The 24,886-nt window shown below is 46.1% G+C and overlaps 1 protein-coding gene across 1 annotated transcript; it reads left to right on the forward strand.

Moving 5' to 3' along the window:
- The first annotated feature begins 3,464 nt into the window (after nucleotides 1-3,464).
- Nucleotides 3,465-23,866, forward strand: LOC139056049 (Na(+)/H(+) exchange regulatory cofactor NHE-RF2-like). Its single transcript, XM_070533864.1, has 4 exons — nucleotides 3,465-3,521; nucleotides 11,788-12,060; nucleotides 19,837-20,094; nucleotides 22,446-23,866. Exons 1-4 carry the CDS (start codon nucleotides 3,492-3,494, stop codon nucleotides 23,448-23,450), a joined length of 1,566 nt encoding a protein of 521 aa, XP_070389965.1. The 5' UTR covers nucleotides 3,465-3,491; the 3' UTR covers nucleotides 23,451-23,866.
- The last annotated feature ends 1,020 nt before the right edge of the window (nucleotides 23,867-24,886 follow it).

Raw genomic sequence — 24,886 nt, forward strand, 5'->3', positions numbered from 1 at the left:
GTCTCATAATTACGCGAATCACAATAAACACAATAATTCATAATCACCTCAAACCCCCACGAAAACAAAGACAGTATCCTGCCATGCGAGAGGCCAAAGTCGTGTCCTCGGGAGCGCATACCCAGTCGCCCATGTTGGCTCTGCTTCTTGTTTCAGAGCGCAGCTCTAAGGCACCCGCTCCTGCGGCGAGCGTCAGCGTTTCCCGGCGCGCGGTGCGGTGCGCCGAATTCCGGCCAAACGCAACCCAGCCCATTCTTATTCTTCTGATTATTTCAGTCTCATGATACGGATCCGCAGTCACTACCTGTCCTAAGTAGATGTAGATGTTACCACTTCCAGTGCCTCGCTACCTGTCGTAAACTGCTGTTCTCTTCCGAGACTGTTAAACATTACTTTTGTTTTCTGCAGATTAATTTTTAGACCCACCCTTCTGCTTTGCATCTCCATGTCGAAGAGCATGCATTGCAGTTAGTCCCCTCAGTTACTAAGCAAGGCAATATCATCAGCCAATCGCAAGTTACTAAGGTAGTCTCCATTAACTCTTATCTCCAATTCTTCCCAATTTAGGCATCTGAATACCTCGTGTAAACACACTGTGAATAACATTGGAGAGATCGTATCTCCTTGCCTGACGCCTTTCTTTATTGGGATTTTGTTGCTTGTTTTATGGAGGACTATGGTGGCTGTGGAGCCGCTATAGATATACTTCAGTATTTTTACAGAGGGCTCGTCTACACCCTGATTCCGTAATGCCTCAATGACTGCTGAGGTTTCGACAGAATCAAACGCTTTCTCGTAATCAATGAAAGCTACATATAAGGGTTGGTTATATTCCGCACATTTTTCTATCACCTGATTAATAGTGTGAATATGGTCTATTGTTGAGTAGCCTTTACGGAATCCTGCCTGGTCCTTTGGTCGACGGAAGTCTAAGGTGTTCCTGATTCTATTTGCAATTACCTTAGTAAATACTTTGTAGGCAACAAACAGTAAGCTAATCGGTCTGTAATTTTTCAAGTCCTTGGCATCCCCTTTCTTATGGATTATGATTATGTTAGCGTTCTGCCAAGATTCTGGTACGCTCGAAGATACGGTTAGCTAAAAGAAAGAAGTTTCGGCCCTCGTCATACTAGAAGTTGCAAAAGCTTATGACCGCGTAGAGCATAGCATTCTACTGAATGAACTTGCTGTCTTAAACCCTCCATCATATATCATCGCTCGGATCAAGGATTTCTTGCACGGAAGAACATTTTTCTGCACAGAAGGAAAGCATCATTCTGAGTGGTTCTCTCAGACCAGAGGTGTACCTCAGGGTTCAGTGCTTTCCCGCTATTGTTTAATATATTACTACATGATATTCCAATTATGCAGGACCTCACGCTGTTTGTGTATGCGGATGACATTGCATCCTTTGCTTGCACTAAAGATACTCAGATGCTTTACCTGTGTTCCCCACGCAACAATCGGTTTCTTTAGCTCTTGTGCATCAGAATAAACTGATTCTGCAGGTAGACAATATCAGGTACTTCCTGACTTGATAATCCTGACCTAGATTGGCGTCCCAATGTAAAAAAAAAAACGATCTGAGAAGAGGTGAAATTGCTCTTGGCCAGTTGACAAGAAAATGCAACAGGAAGTTTAGTATACGTAGGGATACTCCACTCTACGTTTATCGCGCTTATGTTAGACCCGTTCTGGAAGTTGGTTGTGTGATGATATCTGGCTCTCGAAATTATATGTTGCAAACTTTATTTATGATTGAGACGTGCGCGTCATCAGTCTTTGCATTCCTAAGTATTTTGTGAATTCTGTGCCGTATTTAGAAGCAAGCATACCAGATTTAGTGCCGTTATTTCAGCTGCTAACAGTGAAAACTTTGCTTAGAGCATACGAACATGTTCCCGGGGCAAGTTACCCGGTGTTTGTCGCACAAGCGGAACTGTTTCTTGATTCTATGTGGCGAAGGTGCAAGCTCCCCCAAGTCGGGTTTACGCAGAGTGTTTTAGCAAATAAAAACTTTAACCTAGGATCAGTTCAATCTGCCACATCAATAAAAAACATGTAATACTTGTAAGTTTGATAACGTCTTTCCAAAGAATGCTAAATTCATAGCCAAACAGACACTAGTCGGAATCTTGAATAAGTATCTGGAAGTTTTCTCTCATACAATGTAGTGTACACGGACGCCTCACAAAAAAGATGAGAAATCAGCGACAGGCACTTGCTCTCAAACTCTATCATGGAGCTTTGCTATCCGTCTTCCCGATTACACTCCCATTTATGTGGCCGAATTCATGGCCATATGCTTGGCCGTATACAGAATTCCGAAAAATAGCTCTTATGTCACTAGAAGGCACAAATAATTCACGATTGCACCGATCACTACACCTTTATTCATTCCACATCAAGGTGAAGAAATTCGGTATTTGTAGATACCTGGACATTCTGTACTAGCACTTAATGAGATGGCAGACCGCTTGGCAAAAGCAGCGCTTGGTGGACCAGTGAGTTTTTTTATACCCAGCCTTACTCCGCTAGCGGTAACACACTTTAAAAGGCGACAAGTCTTAGGTAGAAAAAATTAGCCCTTCCTTGCTGCAACGATATTACGAACCTTTGGCGTTCCCCTAGAATGTGCGTGCTTGTCCCTCTCGGCAATGCGAAGTTTCCATTACACTATTAAGATGTCGAATACCGCAACTAAATCTGTACATGAATAGGTGTGGATTCGTACCATCGAACCTTTGTGCATCATGTGGGGATATAGAATCACTGGACTATTTCCTCCTCTTTTGCCGAAAACATAATTCCGAAAGAACGACCTACTTAGCGTGGCAGTTTGGGTGAGTTGATATGTCATGGCATTTTTTAGGCTTGTAGCTCAGGTCAGAATGAGCAAAAAAAAAAAAGGAAGGTGGAAGGGGGCAATGAAAAGGAACGGAGAACAAGGTGAGCGCCCCCTACCCTGTTCTCCGTTCCTTTTCATTGCCCCTTCCACCTTCCTTTCTTGCTCGTTCTTAGCTGAGCTACAAGCATAAAAAGGACCTACTTAGATCAGCCCCTATCGCGTATGGGCCTTCCTCTCTCGGTGATTAACATTTTTTCTTTTGGGGCCAAGTACCCTTGGCTAGGCCCGAAAGGAATTGTGTCAGACTCTACATGAGTACGTCACTGCGACTGGGAGACTCTCATGTGAAGCACATTTTTCCCATTATTAACGCTGAATCACATTATTTACATAATATATAGCATCTTCGTAAAAATTGGCACGGCCACTATTCAAGAAACGAAAACAAAAAATAATTTATATTCACTAATAATTAAATATGAATAGTACAGATCAATAAGTTAACACGAAGCAAGAAGTTCATATTATGTTTCCACTGGGAACCATGGCCAATCCCCCCTCGTGGGTACATGCCAGAATTTTAAAAGAAGGCGAAGAAGAAGAAGAAGAAGAAGAAGAAGAAGAGGAAGAAGAAGAACGGGTAATGACCTCTTCAGCGCCAGGTTCCAGTAAGGTAAGCTTAAAGAAAGAGCCTCTGACATTTTTAGTGGAAGCTTACAGTCGACATATATGCGAGACTGTTGTTAAAGCAGTGTCACGTCGTTGGAGACGACTACAGACCTTTCTGCTTTCGGCAGCAAAAAAGTGCACTATGGCGACCAACTTAACGAAAGAATACGTGAGGGTCGGTGGAGATCATGCTTAATTGTTAGGCTGCCACCCAGCGCGTCTGTGCTTATAATATTGAACGCTCACTTCGACTGAGTCATTGCGACTTTTTCCACTCAAATGCGATCTTAGAAATTCTGAGAGAAGCGGTTCAGCTCCAAGCAAACTGAAATCAGGGCGAGATGGTCCTTTCATTGCAAAATCGAGGCTGCAGATAAAACAGCGATGGAATGACGTGCCCACGTAGTTCAGGTAAGTTTGTCTCGGTGGATGCCAACGTAAAAAAAAAAGGCGCGTCGGCACATTGTCCATCGCTCGCCCCCCCCTAATTGACAACTACAACTTGCAGTCACATTGAAAATTCCAAGGTAACTTTTAAAATAATTAGCATTCTTAGAATACATCTTAGAATGCATTCCTTTGTCAATTTCTCCAGCCATTATCCCGCCGACTTAGGTCCCTGGGTAGTACATGGTCTGAAGGGTCGCGCATCAAGCAGTTGTGCTCGGAGAACTGGGTTCGAAGCTAACCGAAGCACCAGCCAATTAGGTATTTCTGTTTGTGACATGTTTACAGGAAGTATTCAGATACCTGGATTGGGAAGAATTGGGGATAAGCGTTAATGGAGAATACCTTAGTCACTTGCGATTCGCTGATGATATTGCCTTGCTTAGTAACTCAGGGGACCAACTGCAATGCATGCTCTCCGACATGGAGATGCAAAGCAGAAGGGTGGGCCTAAAGATTTATCTGCAGAAAACAAAAGTAATGTTTAACAGTCTCGGAAGAGAAAAGCAGTTTACGACAGGTAGCGAGGCACTGGAAGTGGTAAGGGAATACATCTACTTAGGGCAGGTAGTGACCGCGGATCCAGATCATGAGACTGAAATAATTAGAAGAATAAGAATGGGCTGGGGTGCGTTTGGCAGGCATTCTCAGATCATGAACAGTAGGTTGCCATTATCCCTCAAGAGAAAAGTGCTTAACAGCTGTATCTTACCAGTACGTACCTACGGGGCAGAAACCTGGAGGCTTGCGAAAAGGGTCCTACCTAAATTGAGGACGACGCAACGAGCTATGGAAAGAAGTATGATGGGTGTAACGTTAAGGGATAAGAAAAGAGCAGATTGGGTGAGGGAACAAACGCGAGGTAATTACATCTTAGTTGAAATCAAGAAAAAGAAGTGGGCATGGGCAGGACATGTGATGAGGATATATATATATATATATATATATATATATATATATATATATATATATATATATACACCAAGTACAACATAGGGGAAATTGTATGTGCTTAATAAATGAAATGAAGTAATGATAAATTAATGGAAATTAAAGTGGATGAAAAAACAACTTGCCGCAGGTGGGAACCGAACCCACAACCTTCGCATGTCGCGTGCGATGCTCTACCAATTGAGCTACCGCGGCGGCGTATCCCCATCCACTTTCTTGGGTATTTATGTGTACTAGTAGAACCCTGGGAGTGTTAGCCAGCAACCCCACTCACAGACCTTGGCGGCGGACGTGGAACGTCTTTTTTGCCGCAGGCGTCACGAGAACGTGATCTTTTCGGGTGAAGGCAACTGGTCAATAAACCCACATATGCTACCTGAAGGATATGCTACCTCGGGTCCCTCGGTTAACCCCCTTTCTTCTCGTTTATATATATATATATATATATATATATATATATATATATATATATATATATATATATATATATATATATATATATATATATATATATATATATATATATATATATATATATATATATATATATATACATAGATATAAACAACATTCAGTGGCGCATATCGATGAACCGTACACGTGCGAATACATGGGGAAAACATATACTGCAATGGTTACAAAGATAAACCAAGGAATCGTGTCTCCTTTTCAGATAGCAACACTGATGGCTTGCTCATGCACCTTTCCTGTAATTTTGCAATTTTGTAGGCTTCCACAATCTCTGCTGTCATCCTGCTTTGAGCCCTATACAGAATGGAAGTATTTTCAAACATGGGTTTGCAGAAACAATCTTGGCAATGAATACCCCAAATACCCGGGATTACCTTAGGGACGTTATATCGATGCTCATTGATGTATCTGCCGGTTGGACCAACATACGTTCTTCAGCACGAAAGTGGAATGGCATAGACAACGTTATGAGTACAGGTTACAAATTGTTTGCGATTTTGAGTAGAACATGCGTGCCTTTTGTTATTCTCTGTATTAACCTGTTTGCATAGCTTCTGTAGACGCTCAGGGGCAGAGAAAACCACGTCCATCTCCACTTTTGTCCGGGCGAAGTCGGATTACAGGAAACGAGAGCTATGCGAGAAAACAACATATCAGGGGATGGGTGAGAGTCGCGAATCCCCACACAGTATGTGTTTTCACCATGCCTTACATACGTTGCGGTTCATCAATATGCACCACTGAATGTTTTCTTTTTTACAGTCACGTTTGTTTCCACTCGTATGCTATTTTATTTTCAATACTGCCACTCTCAGTTGAGAGCATAGCAAGTGGGCATAACAAATACAATCATGTTTAAAAAAAAGAAAAAAAAGAGAGAATCGTCAAGAAAATATCGAAGCACATCGGCCAGGCTAGCATTAAAGAAATAAATGGGGTCTAAGCAGTTTCTCAAGAAGTAACATCAATACTACAATAAAGTTTAACAGTGCACAATCAAGCAAATTGTGATAAAAAATTTAAACTACGAAATATTATTCGAGAAAGAAGCGAAGAAAGCTAGCTTCTATACAGAGTATTTAAGGCAAAGATCACCCACAAATTCAAATTAACATTTCGAAAATGTGCATGCTGCGCACACAAAATGAAGCACAACCACGAGGATGGTTTACAACCAGTTTACCATGCAAAGAGAATCAACGCCGTATCGACCATGTGCAATGTGCAAACATCACAAAATAATATTGCCAATAAAAAAGCGAAGCACAGCCGGGCACAGGATTGCAATCTGTTACAAAATGGCAATGGGATAAAAAACAAGCAAGTGATAGCAAAAGAAGAAAATTATGTGCAATAGCATAAGCAATCTCTTTCACCAAGACAACCGGTACACATTTCAGCGGTCATCACCAAGAAATATTAGGAAAGGAGATACTTTGTAAATGTACAGGAATCTAAAAAGGGAACTAGCGTTCAAATGAGAGAGGGTGCACGACGATGGCACTAGACGTTAGATGTATGTTCTAACTTTGCAGTGAAAGCGGACACTGTTTCGGCATCCGTGACACCGGGATTTAGCCGATTCCATTCGCGCATCGTAAGTGGAAGAAACGATTGCACAAACGAATCATTGCTGAAAGAATAGTCAGTTAATGTGTATTTACGCTGATGGCGAGTTGGGTGCGACAGTGAAAATGCGATGTACTTAGACACATCTATCTTATAGATGTGATGCAGCAGTTGGTACAAAAGCTTGAGACGTGCCTGCTTTGCCCTTGTGGATAGATTCCTAATGCCAGAAGAAGCTAGAAGGTTAGTGGGAGAGTCCGTGCGTGTATACTTGTTATACACAAATCTTATGGCTTTGCGCTGTACTGACTCCATTTTCGTTGTACTAGTTAGGGAATGAAGGAACCAAACTGTATTAGCATATTCTAACACTGGTCTTACGAATGTAGTGCGTGAGAGTAGGTTTTGCGGACGCGGGTCCCATTCTTAAACATCTTTTCACATAGAACAGCTTGCGTAGTGTGGCTGCCGTAATTTTGGCAACGTGTGTGCCCCATCTGAGGTCAGAGGTCAACGTAACTCCTAAATACTTATGTTGTTCCACATTCGCTAGTGGTTTACCAATAATAGTGTAAGTGAATCGGGACGCGTTCTGTTTACGTGTTACTGCAATGGTTACGGATTTTTTTACATTAATGGACATTTGCCATTTAGCGCACCAGTCTACTAACTTATCAAGGGATCTACTGAGTTTAAGGTGGTCTGTGATGCTGTGAATCTCTTTGTAAATGATGCAGTCGTCTGCGAAGAGCTTGATACTGCAGTCAATGTTTTCTGTAATATCATTTATAAAGATTAAAAATAATAGTGGTCCCAGGACGAAACCTCGAGGGAACTCCTGAAGTTACAGGAACTGTTTCTGATTTAACACCTTTGAAAAGCACGAACTGTCAGGAGTTTGTTAAAAAATATTTTATTAATGAAAGAACGGATCCCTCTCCGATTACACTTCTTAGTTTTGCCATTAATTTAGTGTGACATGTGACATACGCAATGAAAGGTCTATGATAAATCAAGTAAGATCATGTCCATTTGTCCGCGGTTATTGATGTTAAGTGCGAGGTCATGAACTACCTCGGTTAGCTGGGTAATAGTGGACAAAACGCTACGAAATCCATGCTGATTAGCGGGACAAAAATTTAGTTCCTCAAGAAAAACGCTTATGTGTTTTAGGGTTATGTGTTCGAATAACTTACACGAACTGCTAGTAGGAGATATCGGACGGTAATTTGGTACTGAAGACTTAACTCCAGACTTGTGAATGGGCATTATTTTTGCAATTTCCCAGTCGTTGGATAGTTGAGACAAAGTAAGTAATTCGCGGAAAATTTGCCCAGGATACTTAGTACACCGTTCCGCATATTTCCTAAGGAACTCGTTTGGTATACCATCTGGGCCGCTGGATCTTTTATGATCGAACTTAAGCAGCAGGTTGAGTATTCCTGCATCTGTGACTTCAAGGCAATCGATGCTTGAGGGACCAAAGGATAAAATGGGAGGAATGATACCATTATCTGTGGTGAAAACTGAGCGAAAAAAAATTGTTGTATGCATTAGCTTTTTCCTCTCTTTCCTCGGGACCCGTGTGCGACGTCGTGGAATTATTAGTGCGAAGATGCCTCCAAAACCTGTTAGTATTGCTTTTAATAAAACTAGGAAGGGTGACGCTGAAGTAGTATTGTTTGGCATTTTTTGCTTTCTGTCTGAACTTTGCTTTGGCACTGTGTAGTTCGTGCCAAATGGAAGACTCACAGTTTGTGTTCTTCATCACCCTTCGCAGCCTTTTTATTCTTCGCTTTGCCGGATCACTTGATGTGTTATCCAAGGATTATTCACTGTTGATTTCCTCAGTTTAGTTTGTATGAAATTAGTAACACAGTGGATAACAGCAGATTTGAACCTGAGCCAAAGTAGATTAGTATCACTGGCTGCGTCGGAAGCTAGCTGTGAAAAAAATTCAAACTCATGTGCGAGATAGGTTAGCACACTGTTATCGTCTGCCCTTTTAAAATCGATTACAGTTGATCCACGCGGTTGATCTGCAAAACTAAAGCCGAGCGGCAGCAAGGAGATAGCTATGCTATGGTCAGATATGCCCTCAACTACATCACTTCGATCCTGGTCTATTGGAAAGCGCTGACTGATAAGTATCAAGTCAAATATATTTTTAGTTGTATTATGTGTGCGCGTTGGAGATCATACAATATGACGAAGGTTAAAGTTCAACATTAGGTCTATCAGTGCGTCCGCAGCAACCGATGTGTGGTTAAGTGTAGTCCATCAATGTCTGGAATGTTAAAGCCTCCCATTAGCAGGACACGAGAGCTACGTACGTAATATTGCATGAAGCCTTGAACTGTGGTGATGCACTTGTAAGCTGATAACGGGCTTCGGTAAATGTATCCCACAAATAGGGGGGTGCCATCACAAGGAAGCCGGCCGAAAATGGCCTCGGCGTCTGTCACAACGGGAAGGCATACATATATATGAAAGGCATTTTTCAATGAGTAAAGTGCCGCCACCACCACGGGAAGGTCGGTCTTTGCGAATAATGACATGATTGGGAGGAACAAGCTCATGACCAAATATTTCGGGAGAGAGCCATGTTTCCGTAACCCCTACTATATCAGGATGATGTTCCAGTAGGAGACTTTCCAGTGCTTCTCTTTTGTTCAGAACGCTTCTCGCATTAACATTTAAAATGGTTAGGGCTTTAATTTTAGTTGTTGACGAGTTTGGTGAGTTTGCAGCCTTAGTGGTACTTCGTCCTCTTTTTTTGGAGAGGGACTTTGTCGTTCTTTTCATTGCCTCAAAAGAAGGCTCGATTGTTAATGAACAGTTTATCAAATGCTAGCGATACTTTATCGTTCTTCTCGCGGTTTTATCTGGCGGTATTCCACAGCTTTCTTCTAATGTCTCTGATTCTGGGTGAAAAATCTTGTCCAATTGAGAGGTTCATTTTTTTCAGTTTATAACCTTCTTTAAATATGGCTAATTTCTGCCTGAGATGTAGCAGCTTGAAAATTACTTGCCTATTTTTGTCCCCTCTTGCTCTTCCTAGACGATGTACACGTACGATAATAACCGGATTTAAGCCGAGAGTGTCCTGAAGGACAGTTCTGTTCGCTGTCCGTTCAAGAATTTCACTCGTCTCTCCGTTAGTTTCTGGCACACCGGAAATAATTAAATTTGATCGCCTACTCTGATTTTCTAGGTCGCCGATTTTCCTTTCCAAGCTTTCATATGCGCGATTCATGTTGACAATTTCCTCTTGACACAATTCAACCCTCCCTTCGAGTCTTCTTAAGGCATCTAGTTTTTTACCTATATAAGCAATTCGCTTTTCCTTGATGAGTTTAATATCCGCAGCGATTTCCTTTAACGAGCTTGCGATTTGGTCTAGGGTAGGTCCTGGATCCATTTCGATGTCGCCACACAGGAGCAGTAATTTTCGCAAGAGCAGTTTGACGTTACATAGGACACCTAAGCACCGTGGGCGCGGCAGCACAAGTAAGAAAAGGCTGTCCAAGCGCATACATTTGCCGTATTGTTACCTCACCTGCTATATATCGATGCGTGGGAAAATAAAATCGATAGTTGAAAGTGAAGCGCTGTCCCTGGGTATCTGTTTCTTTCTACGTCCTCGGTCACCCGCCGTGGTTGCTCAGTGGCTATGGTGTTGGGCTGCTGAGCACGAGGTCGCGGGATCGAATCCCGGCCACGGCGGCCGCATTTCGATGGGGGCGAAATGCGAAAACACCCGTGTGCTTAGATTTAGGTGCACGTTAAAGAACCCCAGGTGGTCAAAATTTCCGGAGTCCTCCACTACGGCGTGCCTCATAATCAGAAAGTGGTTTTGGCACGTAAAACGCCAAATATTATTACGTCCTCGGTCATTCGCACTTATACACTCTATCATAGATTCTAAACAACTAGGCCGCTAACGTGTTTTAAACAGTGTTTCCCCGCTTACTGCGCTCCCAAATGCTTCTCGTACAAACGAACATAGCATTTAGCCAGATGTGCTGCCACTGCACCTGCTTATCGCTCTCATGAACCACCACGAGGGAAGCTCATCGGTGGCGTAAATCGCACAGCCAACGCCTGCGTCACTGCCTTGCCGCCTTTTAAGCGGCAGCACAAGCTACTGGATTCTATGTTAGTTTGTACGAGAAATTTTTAGGAGCGCTGCGATCATGACGCGCAAGCGGGCAAGTCACGTGGTATTCTTTATTTTTGTATTTCGCGTGCATCTTAAGTAAGCGGAAAAACACTAATACCTAATAGACAGAAAATTAGAACCTGTTTAGTCGGACGTTTTGCAAAGCGCTCCACAACTTCCTAATTGAAATTTTTTGCCTAACTTCGTTGCTCCCGAAGTTGAATAATTCATCTTGACTAACTATAAATTTAAGCAGAATAGAAAAAATTATGTGACTTACTTCATATAGTATTCAGCAACATGGATTTGGTCGCGTTGTCTTAGAGTGCATCGGCATATTTTTAACCTCTGGCTGAAATTAGCTGGGACAGACTGTATATACCCACACAAGCACGCGCGAACTTCACGGCGGCGATGCAAGATGGCGCAGCCTAAACAGAGAGAAGTGCGAGGAAGGAGCTGGGCTGCATACACGGCTCATACATGACGTGGTTGTGGTGTTGGCAACCCGATGTGTCACTCAAGCGTTTCAATAGCCAAGCATTAACGTTGGAGTTTCATCGTGAGATGGGTTCTTGGGAATCTTTTCCTTTTCGCTTTTTATGCACCAATGCGCGGGATTTATAAACGAATATATGTATTTTTTTCATTTATATTCTCTCACCATCAGAAAGAAAATGGCGGCAAGGCGGCGGCGGAAAAGGGCCCAGTCTCGGCGCCGAAGAAAGGTGTTCCGTCATCCTCCGCTTCGAGTAAAGGGGCGGAGATCCCGGCTGGCGCCCCGCCCGTTCGGCAGTGCCACCTCGTGCGTCGGCCCGGCTTTGACGGCTACGGCTTCGGCGTGCTGGTTGACGAGAAGGACAAGCTGGCCACCGTGACCTACGTGGAAAAGGGAGGACCAGCCGAGGCCGGAGGTCTTCGAGCAGAGGAGTGCATCGTTCTGGTGAGCTTAGCCTTGCCGACAGATTAGTAGTTTAATAAAACAAAATGAAATCGTTTATTTCCACCCTTCGTTAACGGCCAAAATAGAGAGGGAAATTTTGTGCCTCACAGCTTAACGGTGGAAGTCACGGGATGTTCTTTCTTTTCTTCAGAAGCAGGAGTAACGGACGGTCATTATCTGACAAGGGTGCAGGGTTGGGCTAGTTGGTAATTCATGGTAGAAACGACGTACAGCGCGAAGGACAAGGACTGAGAGAGACGACACACACTGCCCTGACTGCCAACAATATTTTATTGCCGTTGCCAAATGATGTCCATATAGACACGAGTGGGCATGCCCAGAACACGAAAAGCGGACAAAAAGGGTGCTCTAGCACCAACTCATTTGCGCTAAGTACATGGTCACGTGAAAAAAACACACATTGTTATCGCCATAGAGTTTGTCACTATAACACCTAGAGGGAAATTCGGTGCCACCGTCTATGGCAGTTTCCTAAGGGACGCTGTGCCGTCATTGGAATGACGATACATGTGTCTGCGAGGCTTGTGTTGGCTGGTGTTGTAAGAAGCTTCGTGTAAAACGTGGATATGGCTACACAAATAACGCGTTCTTAAAGTAAAGTCTTCATAAAAGGTTTTCATTCAACCATATTAAATCTTCCAATGAACTTCACTCAGCTATAATGCATAGCCAAGCGAAGAAAAGCAAGAACAAACGACAAAATATTCCACAGCGAGCGCGAATTATGTCGCCTTTCCTCCGTATATGGCGGCCCGCTGATACTTTATACGGTTCATATAATTGTACATGCGATAACAAGTTCTCATAATTAAACAAAACATGTTTTTGTGTAATAATAAAGCCAAAACAGCTTTTTTTCGTGCTGTTTTATTAAAGAATGAATCATTGTGACAGACGGAAGGGTGCTTGCCAGGCAGATGTTCTGGCTCTCCGAGAACGATGCCGATCCGAATCCACAGTATACCGGCATTCCCATGCATACCACAGCGCAGCAGCGCCAGATTTCCCTCTGGGTAATATAATGAGAAACTCTATGGTCGTCGCTTATCTCTTCAGATGCATGACATCACTAGGAGCCAGTGCGATAGAAGGGGAACTAACGCGCAAACTACCAAGTGTTCTGATGAAATGTGCCTCTATTATTTCCCGCGTTAGACGTAAGCTGTGTCTCACCAGAGCTTCCGTATATTCAAAGAGGGGCACGCAGCCGCAATCTCGGCAATGGATGCCCAAATGGCCTTGTGTAGTGTTGTGAACATTGTTGTAATGCTCCCTTAAGCGCCCTTTTAAGTACCTGCCGGTTTGTCCAACATAGTTACTGCCGCACAACAGGGGAATCTGGCAAACCACACCTGTTGCGCATGTCACAAAACATTTTGTGTGCCAACAGAGCAAAAACTCTCACGGGATGTAGACGCATTGACACGCTTACAGAGCTTTGCCAGCTTTTTGGGAGCTTAGAAAGCCGCAGTGATTGCTGCGCGCTGCCCAATATTTTTTTTAGCCGATGGGGACATAAACATAGGGAACCACTGCAAATCCACGCGTTTGATCAGGCTGGCCCAGTGACTGAGCGGGTTCATCAAGTTTAGTGCGCTTAAGAAGCTGCTCAAAAATGAGGGCCATTGGGTATCCAGCACAAGAAATGCGACCAACCTGTGCGGCAAAACTATGTTACATCGCGTGCGGGCATGATTTCTTGAGGCCATTATAAGAAGGCATGTATTTATAATACCTCGTCTAACGAGTTCTGAGTGTGCCGAGTTAAAGGACAAGAGTGGCTTCCAACTTTTCCGTTCGAAGAACCAGCACGCATGCTTGTTCGAAAGGTACAGCCTGATATCTAGAAAACGCAAGGAATTATCCATAGAAGCTCGTGCGTAAGTTCCAGAGGCCGCATCTCTTTTTTAATAATTTATAGAACTCCATATCTCATACAGTTATAAAATAAAAGAACTCTCCTACATGAAGAATAAAACTAATACTGTTACGTTTTGCGCCAGGCGTGTCGAAAAGGATCAGACAAGTTCCGGGTGAACGACGTTTATTAACCCATGCTTGTGGGTTGAGGCTCGGCAAGAAAGAGAAGGCCGCTAGCAAGGGGCACTCTGCTTTTAACACTTAGTGGCGCATGCGCACTTCGCAGAGTGCTCTTATCAAGACGAGCGCCAGCCGACACAACACCACTTCCCCTTTTAATGGAGCACACAGTCACTCAGAGTCCAGCTTGGAATCTATCCGGTGGGCGACGATCTCGCATGGGGTAGCGTCTTGCCTCGGCGGGTGCTGGTGTTGCCTGTTGCGCAACCGGAGTTACCATGGGCGGTTGAGGACTGGAAGGAACTGGTGCGCCTGCAGTCTCAGGATAAAACAGGAACTCGCTGGTCGTAACTTCGCCAGCTGTTCCATGCCTAGGGGTAACGTCCTCTGCAGGCCTCTGTAACAGCTGATCCTGGTGCCGACGCCAGGTGAATGTGCCCCTCGGGGTGGTTGCACGTACTTGGAAAGAGACAGGTCCTGTTTGAGCAACAATCACAGCGGGAGTCCACTTTGGTTTTCCAGAATAATTACGTGCTAACACGCTGTCGCCTACCAAGAAGTGACGTTCGCGACACGGACGACTTAATGCCTGAGTGCACTGTCTGTGTGCTACTCTTTCCCCCACGGAAGGCTTTACGGCATCTAGCCGACTGCGTAAGCGTCGTCCTAGGAGCAATGCCGCCGGTGATTCACGAGTCGTCGCATGTGGCGTGTTGCGATACGACAGCAAAAATTTATGCAGCTTTACCTGCAATGTTCCTCCTGTGCCGTCTTTGCGCAGCGCATTCTTTAAGGTCTGGATGAAACGCTCTGCCAACCCATTGGAGCTGGGGTGGTAGGGAGCCGTGAGGACGTGGCGCGCTCCCATTGCCTGCACGAAGTGCTTGAACTCCTGCGAAGCAAACTGAGGTCCATTATCGGAAACAATTGTTTCAGGGTAACCAAAACGTGCGAAGAGCTTAGTCAAACAACGAATCGTGCTTTCTGTAGTTGTCGATCTCATTTCGAAAACCTCTGGCCATTTAGAATGTGCGTCGACCACCACTAAAAGCATGGTATTCTGAAAAGGTCCCGCAAAGTCTACGTGAACACGCTGCCACGGTGAAGTCGGCCATGACCACGGGTGAAGAGGTGCGTTGATTGGAGCGTTACGTTGCTCTTGACAACTAGCGCAGCTTCTGATGCGAAGTTCCAGGTCCGCCTCAAGAGTTGGCCACCACACGTAGCTGCGTGCTAGTTCTTTGCTGCGTACGATGCCGGGATGGCCGTCATGGAGTTCGTCCAGAACGAACCCTTGTAGCTTTGCAGGCACGACTACTCTTGCGCCCAGCATGACGCATCCCTGATGCACCGTCAGTTCGTTGCATCTGCGAAAAAAAGGCTTCAACTGTTCATCCTTGATCGACGCGGGCCATCCTACATTTGTGAATTCCTTCACTTGACAAAGAATTCGGTCTTTACATGTGGCAGCCGCGATATCTCGACTAGAAGCAGGCAACGAGTCCAAGCGCAACGAATAAAATGTTTCCTCTGTTTCTGTGGTTTCCGCTTCAAGAACTGGCAGCGGCAGACGCGAGCAGAAATCGGCTTCAGCGTTCTCGCTCGATTTTTTGAAGATAAGATTGTAGAAATAGGCTGCCAACGTAACGGCCCAGCGTTGCAAACGAGCAGCCGCGATGGTGGGAATACCGGTTGTCGGGCCCAATATTGTTTGAAGCGGCTTATGGTCTGTGACCAATGTGAATGAGCGCCCATAAAGATAGAAGTGGAACTTCTTTACACCGAAAATGATGGCTAACGCTTCTTTCTCCAGTTGACTGTATTTCTTTTCCGCTTCAGATAGCGTGCGTGAAGCGTAAGCAATGGGCCGCGCCCTTCCGTCATCGTAGACATGAAATAGGACCGCTCCTACACCATACTGAGAAGCGTCGCATGACAGCCTAAGTTGTCTTTCAGGGTCATAGTGTGCGAGCGTAGGTGGTTGTGCCAATAGCGCTTTCACTTGGTTGAACGCTTTTCTAGCATGCTCGTCCCAGTGCCACGCTACCTTTTTTTGCAGAAGTCTGAAAAATGGTTGAGCTATCGTTGCTAACTGGGGCACGAACTTACTGTAATAGTTCACAACGCCCAACAAAGACTGAAGCTGCTTCTTTGATTTTGGTTCTGGAGCCTGGAGAAGTGCGTCAACTTTATCTGACAATGGGGCAATGCCTTCAGCGCTGATTTTGTGCCCAAGGTAGTGAAGTTCGCTTTGAAAAAACGAGCACTTCTCTTTCTTTACCCTGACACCTCGGCTTTGAAGACGCCCCAGCAGCGCTTCGAGATTAGCTAAGTGGTCTTCTAGGGTTTTCCCAGTTACCAAAATATCATCTAGGTAGCAGCAAACACCCTTGAGGTCCTTCAACATCGTGTCCATTATCGTTTGGAAAATCCCCGGCGCGGAAGCGATTCCAAAAGGTAATCGGTTGACGACAAACAATCCTTTGTGCGTGTTCAAGGTTAGGTATTGCTTTGAGGCATCAGACATGACCACTTGCTGATAAGCGCGGTTTAGGTCGATCTTTGAAAAATGAGTGCCACCAGACAGAGCCGCGAATAAGTCATCGACATTCGGCAACGGGTAACGTGTGACGTCAAGGCACGGATTCACTGTCACCTTATAATCGCCACAGAGACGTATGCCACCGTCTTTCTTGATAACGGGTACCACTGGCGTTGCGTAATCTGACGTGGCAACGGCCGTTATGATGCCCATTTTTTTCATCTTCGAAAGTTCAAGCTCAACCGCCTTTTGCAGTGCGAACGGCACGTTTCTTGCTTTGAGAAACTTCGGTGCCTGATTAGGCTTGAAATACAGCTCGGCCCTTTCTTCTGTAATCATGCCTAACTCATCTTTAAATAGAGAGTCGTACTTTGCGATCAAGGCGTGTAGCCTTTCCTCTAAACGACAAGAAAAAGGCATCTCTGACCTTGGCAGCTGGTGGACGTTCCAGATTTTGCTCCACTCCAGCCTAATTGCCTGAAGCCATTCCCGACCCAGCAACGGCGGCCCCTCCTGGTCGACGACGTGTTGCCACCGTGCTGCACCTTGACTTGCAGGACGCCTTTTGGGATCACCAGGGCTCCTGTATAGGTGCGGAGCTTCACTTCTGTCGGGTTGATCCTGGCTGATGAAAGAAATTGGCGGTATTGTTTGAAAGGCATGACTGTGACGGCGGCACCTGTATCTAGCTCCATATGGACTGTCACATCATTTACTTTCATCGGTACCATGATGGGCTCAATACTGGGAGCAGATACGCCCTTTACGGATACCACTTCCGAGCGGGATACTACCGATAACTTTTTTACAGTGTCTTTGAGGGGGCGTTTCCCTCGCGACGTGCTGGAGGTGCTACGGCAAACTCGTTGTAGGTGTCCCCTTTTGTTGCACTTATAGCATTTGTCATTTACGTGGGGACACGCTTTGCCGGAATGTTTCGGCGACCCGCAGCGAAAACATGCCTGCGACTGGACACTCGAAGTCGCCTGTACCTTATGCATGAGGTTGGCTGTAAACACCCCTGCACGGGCTTCCGCAGTGCTTTTCGTTGCCGCCTCCATAGCCACAGCGCGCTCTACCGCTCTCTGAAACGTAAGCTTGCTATCCTCCGTGAACAGCACTCGCTGTATATCCTCTCTTAACAAGCCGCAGACGAAGCGATCCCGGAGGGATTCATCTAACGCGCTTCCAAAATCACAGGTGCATGCTAGCTTCCGTAGCTCGGCAATGTAATCAGAAATGGACTCGCCTTCGACTTGCTGCCTCCTGTGGAACTTTGCTCGCTCGCCCATGACAGACGGTTTCGGCGACAGATGGTCCCCCAGCGTCTTCTTTAGTACCTCGAAGCTCTTGGCTGAAGGCAGCTCCGGGGCAACCAGCGATTTCAGAAGACTGTAGGTACTGGGGCCTATGATGCTCAGGAATGCATGTACTCTGTCACCTTCGGGAATGCGGTTGACGATAAGAAACGACGTCAGCCGTTCTTCGTACGACGCCCAGTCATTCGAGGAAACGTCGAATGGTTCCATGTGGCCCAGTTGAGCAGCAAACTGCGTCGAACCTGCACTGGCTTCTTCGTTCATGGTATCAGTCAGCGAAGAAAAGAAAAAGCAGTACTCTTCAATCGTCGATACTGAACAGAGGCTGAATGCCGAGAACACTTGCCTTCCTTGACGCTGCGCAGCTCTTCAAAGTCCCACCCTCGTCGCCACGTGTTACGTTTTGCGCCAGGCGTGTCGAAAAGGATCAGACAAGTTCCGGGTGAACGACGTTTATTAACCCATGCTTGTGGGTTGAGGCTCGGCAAGAAAGAGAAGGCCGCTAGCAAGGGGCACTCTGCTTTTAACACTTAGTGGCGCATGCGCACTTCGCAGAGTGCTCTTATCAAGACGAGCGCCAGCCGACACAACAAATACATAAGCAGTTAACAGTGTAGGCCTACGCGACTGTCGTAACCGGCAAGTGTCACAATATACGTAAGAGCCCACTTAAGAATACGTAACGGTCATGTAAGTTTATTCGGAGATTTACATAAATCTCTAGAGGCGCCGGCACTAAAGGCATGCAGAATTTCCGGACGAGACCCCGGTCCCGAAGACTCACCCTCGCAGTTAAATCAAGCAATAAACAATAAATCTTTCAGACGCAGGAAGGGGCGGAAATCTGCCTATGACTTTTCCGCACAAGGACAGTTAATGACAATAGTAGCACATATTGTAAATAATTTAGCATTACGTGAGGATATGTTGACATTTCATGCAGGGCAGCATCAGCCGTTCGAATAGTTTAAGGGATTTCAGAACATTAGGCACCGTGTATACAATGAAAGTCAACGTTCCATTGGCAGCTCCCAGCGCAGCGGCGTAGTTCGTTAAAATGGGGCAGCGCGTCGAATGAAAGCTTTAATTGCAATATTTGAAAATTAAATGGAATAATAATTCACATAATCTTATTTGTGAATCCAGACACATGATTTAAATACGGATAGATTATTTCTGTACGTGAACTTCGAAGACAAGGTGCGCTATATGTATGAACGGTGTATTTAAACCCAGGGAAAGTGCAAGCACCATTCCAAATCGAGTGGAATTCGAAAACTTGATTATTCCCCGTTATTTCTCCTATGGAGACTTCATCATAAAAAAAGCAAAACAAACTATGAAATGATTTTTTGGGGGACAAACGTAGTTGGAATAGCGACTACCTATTAAGTAATGGGTTTGCCGGTGTAGTGGTATGTACACCAGCAAACCCATTTGGTATCTCGTAACAGCGTATCGAAAACGGTACTATGCGCTTCAGCTTCACTTTAGCCCACCCAAATATGAATTTAGAGGCACCTAACACGGCTCCATACCCCATCCCTGCTTATCTCGCACAAGTACTCTAAACGGTGCTTCGTTCTTTCAACCGCTGTAGAGTTAACAATCTCATCAGCCTAGAACTACAGCTTCTCCGGAAGCTGGGCGTTCTCCATGATCCTGGCTAGGATAATGTCCTGGCATTGCGTTAGAATTCGCTCAGCCGACTCCTCACTTTTGCTGCAGCAGACACCTGCCTCTCGTCATATTGCGAATCTGTGATACTTCTTATCCCGAAATGTGGCGCCCTCTCGTTACCGCCAGCACTAACCGAAACGCGCCCCAAACGCTCGCTGCTCGGGTTTCTTCCAGGTGAACGGAGTGAACGTTATCGGCGCCAGCCAGCAGGACGTCGTGGAACGCATCAAGTCTTCCACTGCCGAGGTCGACCTTCTGGTGACGAGCAAGGAAGCCGTGGCCTGGTACAAGGAGCGTGGAATAGCCTTTAGCAGCAACATGCCCAACGTCATCCGACCGAGCGGCGGCACAGCGGCCCCGCGAAAGGCCAACAAGGACAAGGGACAAAAGGCCCTCGCCAAAGGCCCCGCCGCCGAGTCCTTGGCGCAGCGCGTGAGTGCCATTCGGTATCCACGATTAGTGCACAAACTAACAAACTAACAAAACACACAGAACTCCGAGAAATCGAAGAAAAATGACTGAGTGGATCACGTACAGTCCCCATTTGTCTTTTGAGGTATTTGCTTTGCCCTACAAATAAACCATCGTTTATCGGTTCTAAACATTACGCTAATTGTGCGGTTGCTCGTCTTCCTGTAGTTTGAACTAAAACTTCGTTACTCTCGTTCAATTTCAAAATTTTATCGTTGAACTTGAAATCAAGAATATGACGGAATCCCATCCGCCCTGGTTGCTTAATGGCTGTGTTGTTGGACTGCTAGGCCCGAGGTAGCGAGATTGAATCCCGCCCACGGCAGCCGCATCTCGACGGGGGCGTAATGCGAAAACACTACTGTACTTGGATTTGGGTGCATATTAAAGAGCCCCATGTGATCAAAATTTCCGGTGTCCACCACTACGGCGCGCCTCATAACGAGCGTCATGGTTTTGGCACGTAAAAACCAATAATTTAATTTGGTGGAATCCCCTTAGGTCGCGGAAGGTAAGAGATGACAAATGAAGATAAAATATTAGAAACTTTTGCCTTATCTGTACTCGTGATGCCTGGGTCACGGTATGCGATGCACTTAGGACAGTTTTAACGCCTTTCAGACTCATTGCGAAGAAGGTTTCTGTGCACAGGCGCCGGAACATACTTAATTGAATCTTTCGTGGTTGGCGTTTATCTTCATTTTCATTACTGTTGAAGTTCTATGGGTTATATTTGGGCGCATAAGTTTTATTTGCATCCTTTGTCGTGTGGTCCCTTCGCTTCGTTCACGATTCTCTCTCTCGAAGTTTTGGCTGCGCAAGCAATTTTCGAGATGCTGGTCCAAATGTAGAAAATGAAACGGGCGTGTGAGATTAGTAACATCGCGGGAGTTAGAAGTGCTGTCTATGGTCGCGCAGACGAGGGGTAGCTGAAGGTAACTTCGAGTCTTTGTCCCGCAATTGACCAGGTTAAGGATGACGTAGGCGATGCTTAAAGGTGTTGAGGGCCTGGTTTGGACTTGGAAAGATGGCTGGTCCGGTCTGCAATGCCGAAATGGGCATATTCAAGATAAGCTATAGCAGCCAGTCACATTAGCTGCAGAAGTCGCCGATGCAATCGCAACCTAATAATCCTCGAGAAGTACGAATATGACTGTGAATTGTGCAATTGTATTATTTTAGAAATTAAAGATTAACTTGGGCCGCATAATATTATCAATGTTAGGTAATGCGTGACATCGCTAGGACGTAAATTTTTTTCTTCTTCCAATATTATGCATCCTAAAGGTTAGCATCCGTTACAAATTTAACAAGCCTGTCACGACCTATAATCACGTAGTCTCTTGCACGGAGCTGATTTTGTCGGCATGTCGTCTGAGGATAGGTGGGAGCCCCGACCTGCTTGTCTAGCAATGCACTCTGGCTATGCAAATAATTGTATCGACGACGCGTCGCCCCCAAATTAAGATTCACCAAGGAAAAAAAAGTTGAACTGGGTCGATAGATTGTTGGTCTAGAAGTCTATTATCCTTTTTTTGTGTGCGAACAGGTCAGTTTGTTGCATAGAAAATTGTCGCCGAAGGTTTCGCCGCTGCTTTTCAATTAGAAGCACCCGCACGGTGGAGAGAGGAACCCGAGAGAGGAACCCTTTCGAGGAACCCGTATGGGTTTCCTTTGTAGCAATTGCTACGAAACGGGTGGATGTCTGATTTTTCCTTTATTAATTACTTCTCTCCACCTTGCGTGTTTCTGCAGAACTACTACGTCAAACACTTGCCTTTGCTTCGTGTGTTGTCGACAAATTCGACTTCGCTGTGCCATCTGCTAGCCGCCTGGTTAGCTCGGATTGTAGAGCGGCTGCCCAGGAAAGGCGGTGGTCCCGGGTTCGAGTCCCGGACCAGGACGAATTTTTCTTCAACTCTGAAGCTTTTCTTTCGAGGAACCCGTATGGGTTTCCTTTGCAGCAATTGCTACGAAACGGGTGGATGTCTGATTTGTCCTTTATTAGGCTGACATCTTAATGAAGGCCCCAACCGCAACGGGCAGACAGAGGGAGCGAATGATCTTGTGTTACCCTCCCTCCCCCCCCCCCCAACTGTTTTCCCGTATTCTATAGGTTGTTTATCGAAGCTTCTTGGCTGAAGTTCAACTGATTATTAACATTCAGCAAATTGGTGTTTCTGCAAATATCACACACAGCCCTGATCGGATACGCAGTGACATAAACTCGCTGTAACGTACGTTGCCAGTGTAAAAATTTGCGCACGCTGAACGAAAGAATTGTGTAATATGCACTGTAACAAATATTGCAGCGGCCGTCGATGACGCTCTCGAGCCAGATCATGAACATCGAGGAGCAATCGAGTAGCGACATCGACCACGAATTATTTGTCCCGCGCGGCAAAGGGGCGAAAGCCGCCAAGCCGACCAAACCACCGGTCAAAAATGTCAAGCCATTGGCCGCCCTGGGCCCAGCGGCTACCATGTCCAAAGACGAGCAGGACCTCCTTCGGAAACACGAGCAGGCTCGCACGGCCACCGACAAGACCGAACAAGATGGCAACAGCGTGCCGGGTCCGAGCAGCGGGAGGGGCGCAAGTGTTCAGTGGACGGAGACCACCCGCACCGAGCCGCGCACACCCAGGGGCCGTGGTGGCAGCGGCAGGAGTCAGGTGCGTTGGCTCCCGGTCCGGTCTCCCGAGGCCACGGGTTCGCCTCCCTACACGTATTCGTCGCAAGGGAACGACTACGAGGCCTACATGGAAGGGTATATGACAGACCAGGAGGACGGCTTCGGCTGGCCCGAAGACGCGTACTCCTGGAACGCCCCGATCCCTTTCGCAGCCTCGTACGGGGCACCACCGGCCTTTCCGCCTCAGTACGAAGCCTTGACGGTTAACCCTTACAACGCATATATGCCGTACCACCCGCAGGGACTCTACTGGTCGCAGCAGATTCCCTACCAAGAGGTCCATGTACCGCCCGTGTGGGGGCCGTCCTACGGCTACCCCAGCACGTACGCGCCGGGATACTCCGACTTTTTCTCGCTTTACCCGGGTTACGCCAGCTACGAGCCACTGCATCAGGCGAGCGCGTCGCCAGAACGGCGTGAAACCCGGGCGGCAATTCGGCCAGCGCAAGAAAGGCCTGGATCCCAAGCGTCGAGCGCAAAGTCAACCACGCGCAGCTCTGCTGGGACTTCGTCGAAGACCAAAAGCAAGTCAAACGAGGCCCAAGGCTCGGCGCCCGGTGGCAAACGCGGCGAGAAACAAGACGGCAAGAAACAAGACGGCAAGAAAACGACCAACCAGGCCTAACACTTACTCGCGCGTCCTTGTGTAACCCACCTCATACTGGATACTTCAAGGAACAAGTATGATATCATATATATTTTAATTTGGACAAAGCGCGATATCCCACCGCTTTTTGCCCATGTGAGTGTCATACACAATGCGCTTCATCACTAAAGCGTGGTTTCACGTAACCTATGCCGCATCGCGCGTGAATTGGCGCGCACCAAATCGCATAGTAGACGGCTAGCCACCATAGCCCATGTGGAACGCATGAACCGGCAAGAAAATAGGCACTCGAATGACGTGCTGCCTCGTAAGGCACTATTCTATCGCGTAAATACAATGTTGTCAGTGCTTCCTGCAACAACGCCATATTGTCACTGTGTTCCAAGCTTTCTTTTTTTGCGTTGGCAAGGAATCTATTAAACAGAATATGTCGATGAGGCATTCTCGTTGTCGCCATGACAACTGCTAGCGCAGTATTTATTTGGCGACGGTGCATGGCCGCCTGACATCACCACCGCTGGCGATTTTCCATATGTGGAGGGACCTGTGAGCCCTTACGGCTTGAGTGTGTGCTCTGTACAAGACGTACTACAGTAACCCTGAATGAACGTAGCGGTAGTTATAAACTCACAAATATCAGTTCTAGGACCTGTTTGCTGCGTATTCGATGCTTGCAGCCTGCTCACTGCCGTCATCGCCAGACGTGCTGGTTTCTTCGGCATTTTTTGTTGTTTGCTTTGACATTCTGATGAAACGTTAATAGACAGTTTCTCCGTTCTCATCGGCGTTGTATGTTCAAGATAGGCGTCACTGTAATAAATCAGAGGGATAAATAAGTGTTTATTATTCGTTAAATAATTCTCCGACGGTCAATTACGACGTTAGGGAGCACACACGTGACTCATGAAACAAGGGTGGTCTCCAATCGTGCCCGATGGACGGAATGAGAGAGACGTCAAAGAGTATATGCCAGGGAGCGTTGCAGTATAACAAAGAAACGCGACACAGCGCCACCACCATTCAACGTATCTAAACCTTCGGAAGCCACAGTGGCGTAGAGTGCGCGAATCTAAAGGATTGTTTTCGTTCGAGAACTATGCGCCCGATTAACGCCACATGCATCTAGGATGATTAAATTCTCGCAAAGAACTAACGAAGGCCAGATGTGTTACACACCGCACCACCGCAGTCACCTCATTGCCTTTGAAGCCGAAGTACTTATAAGCTCCGACCTGCCTTCCTACATCAGACCCGTCGCGATGGGTCTCGCCCCTTTGTAGGGCATTAACTATGCACACACTCGTGCCTGCGTTAAAATTGAAAATCGCAGCAGCCACATTAAAATACTTCGCCAATATCTTTCATATGCTGGCCTAGCATACGGATTGTAAGGATACACATGGCAATAAAACACATCATTGCAGTTTAAAGCTAAGAGTAGACCATATTTGGAG

The sequence above is a fragment of the Dermacentor albipictus genome, chromosome 2, assembly GCF_038994185.2.
Source record: "Dermacentor albipictus isolate Rhodes 1998 colony chromosome 2, USDA_Dalb.pri_finalv2, whole genome shotgun sequence".
NCBI lineage: Eukaryota > Metazoa > Arthropoda > Arachnida > Ixodida > Ixodidae > Dermacentor > Dermacentor albipictus.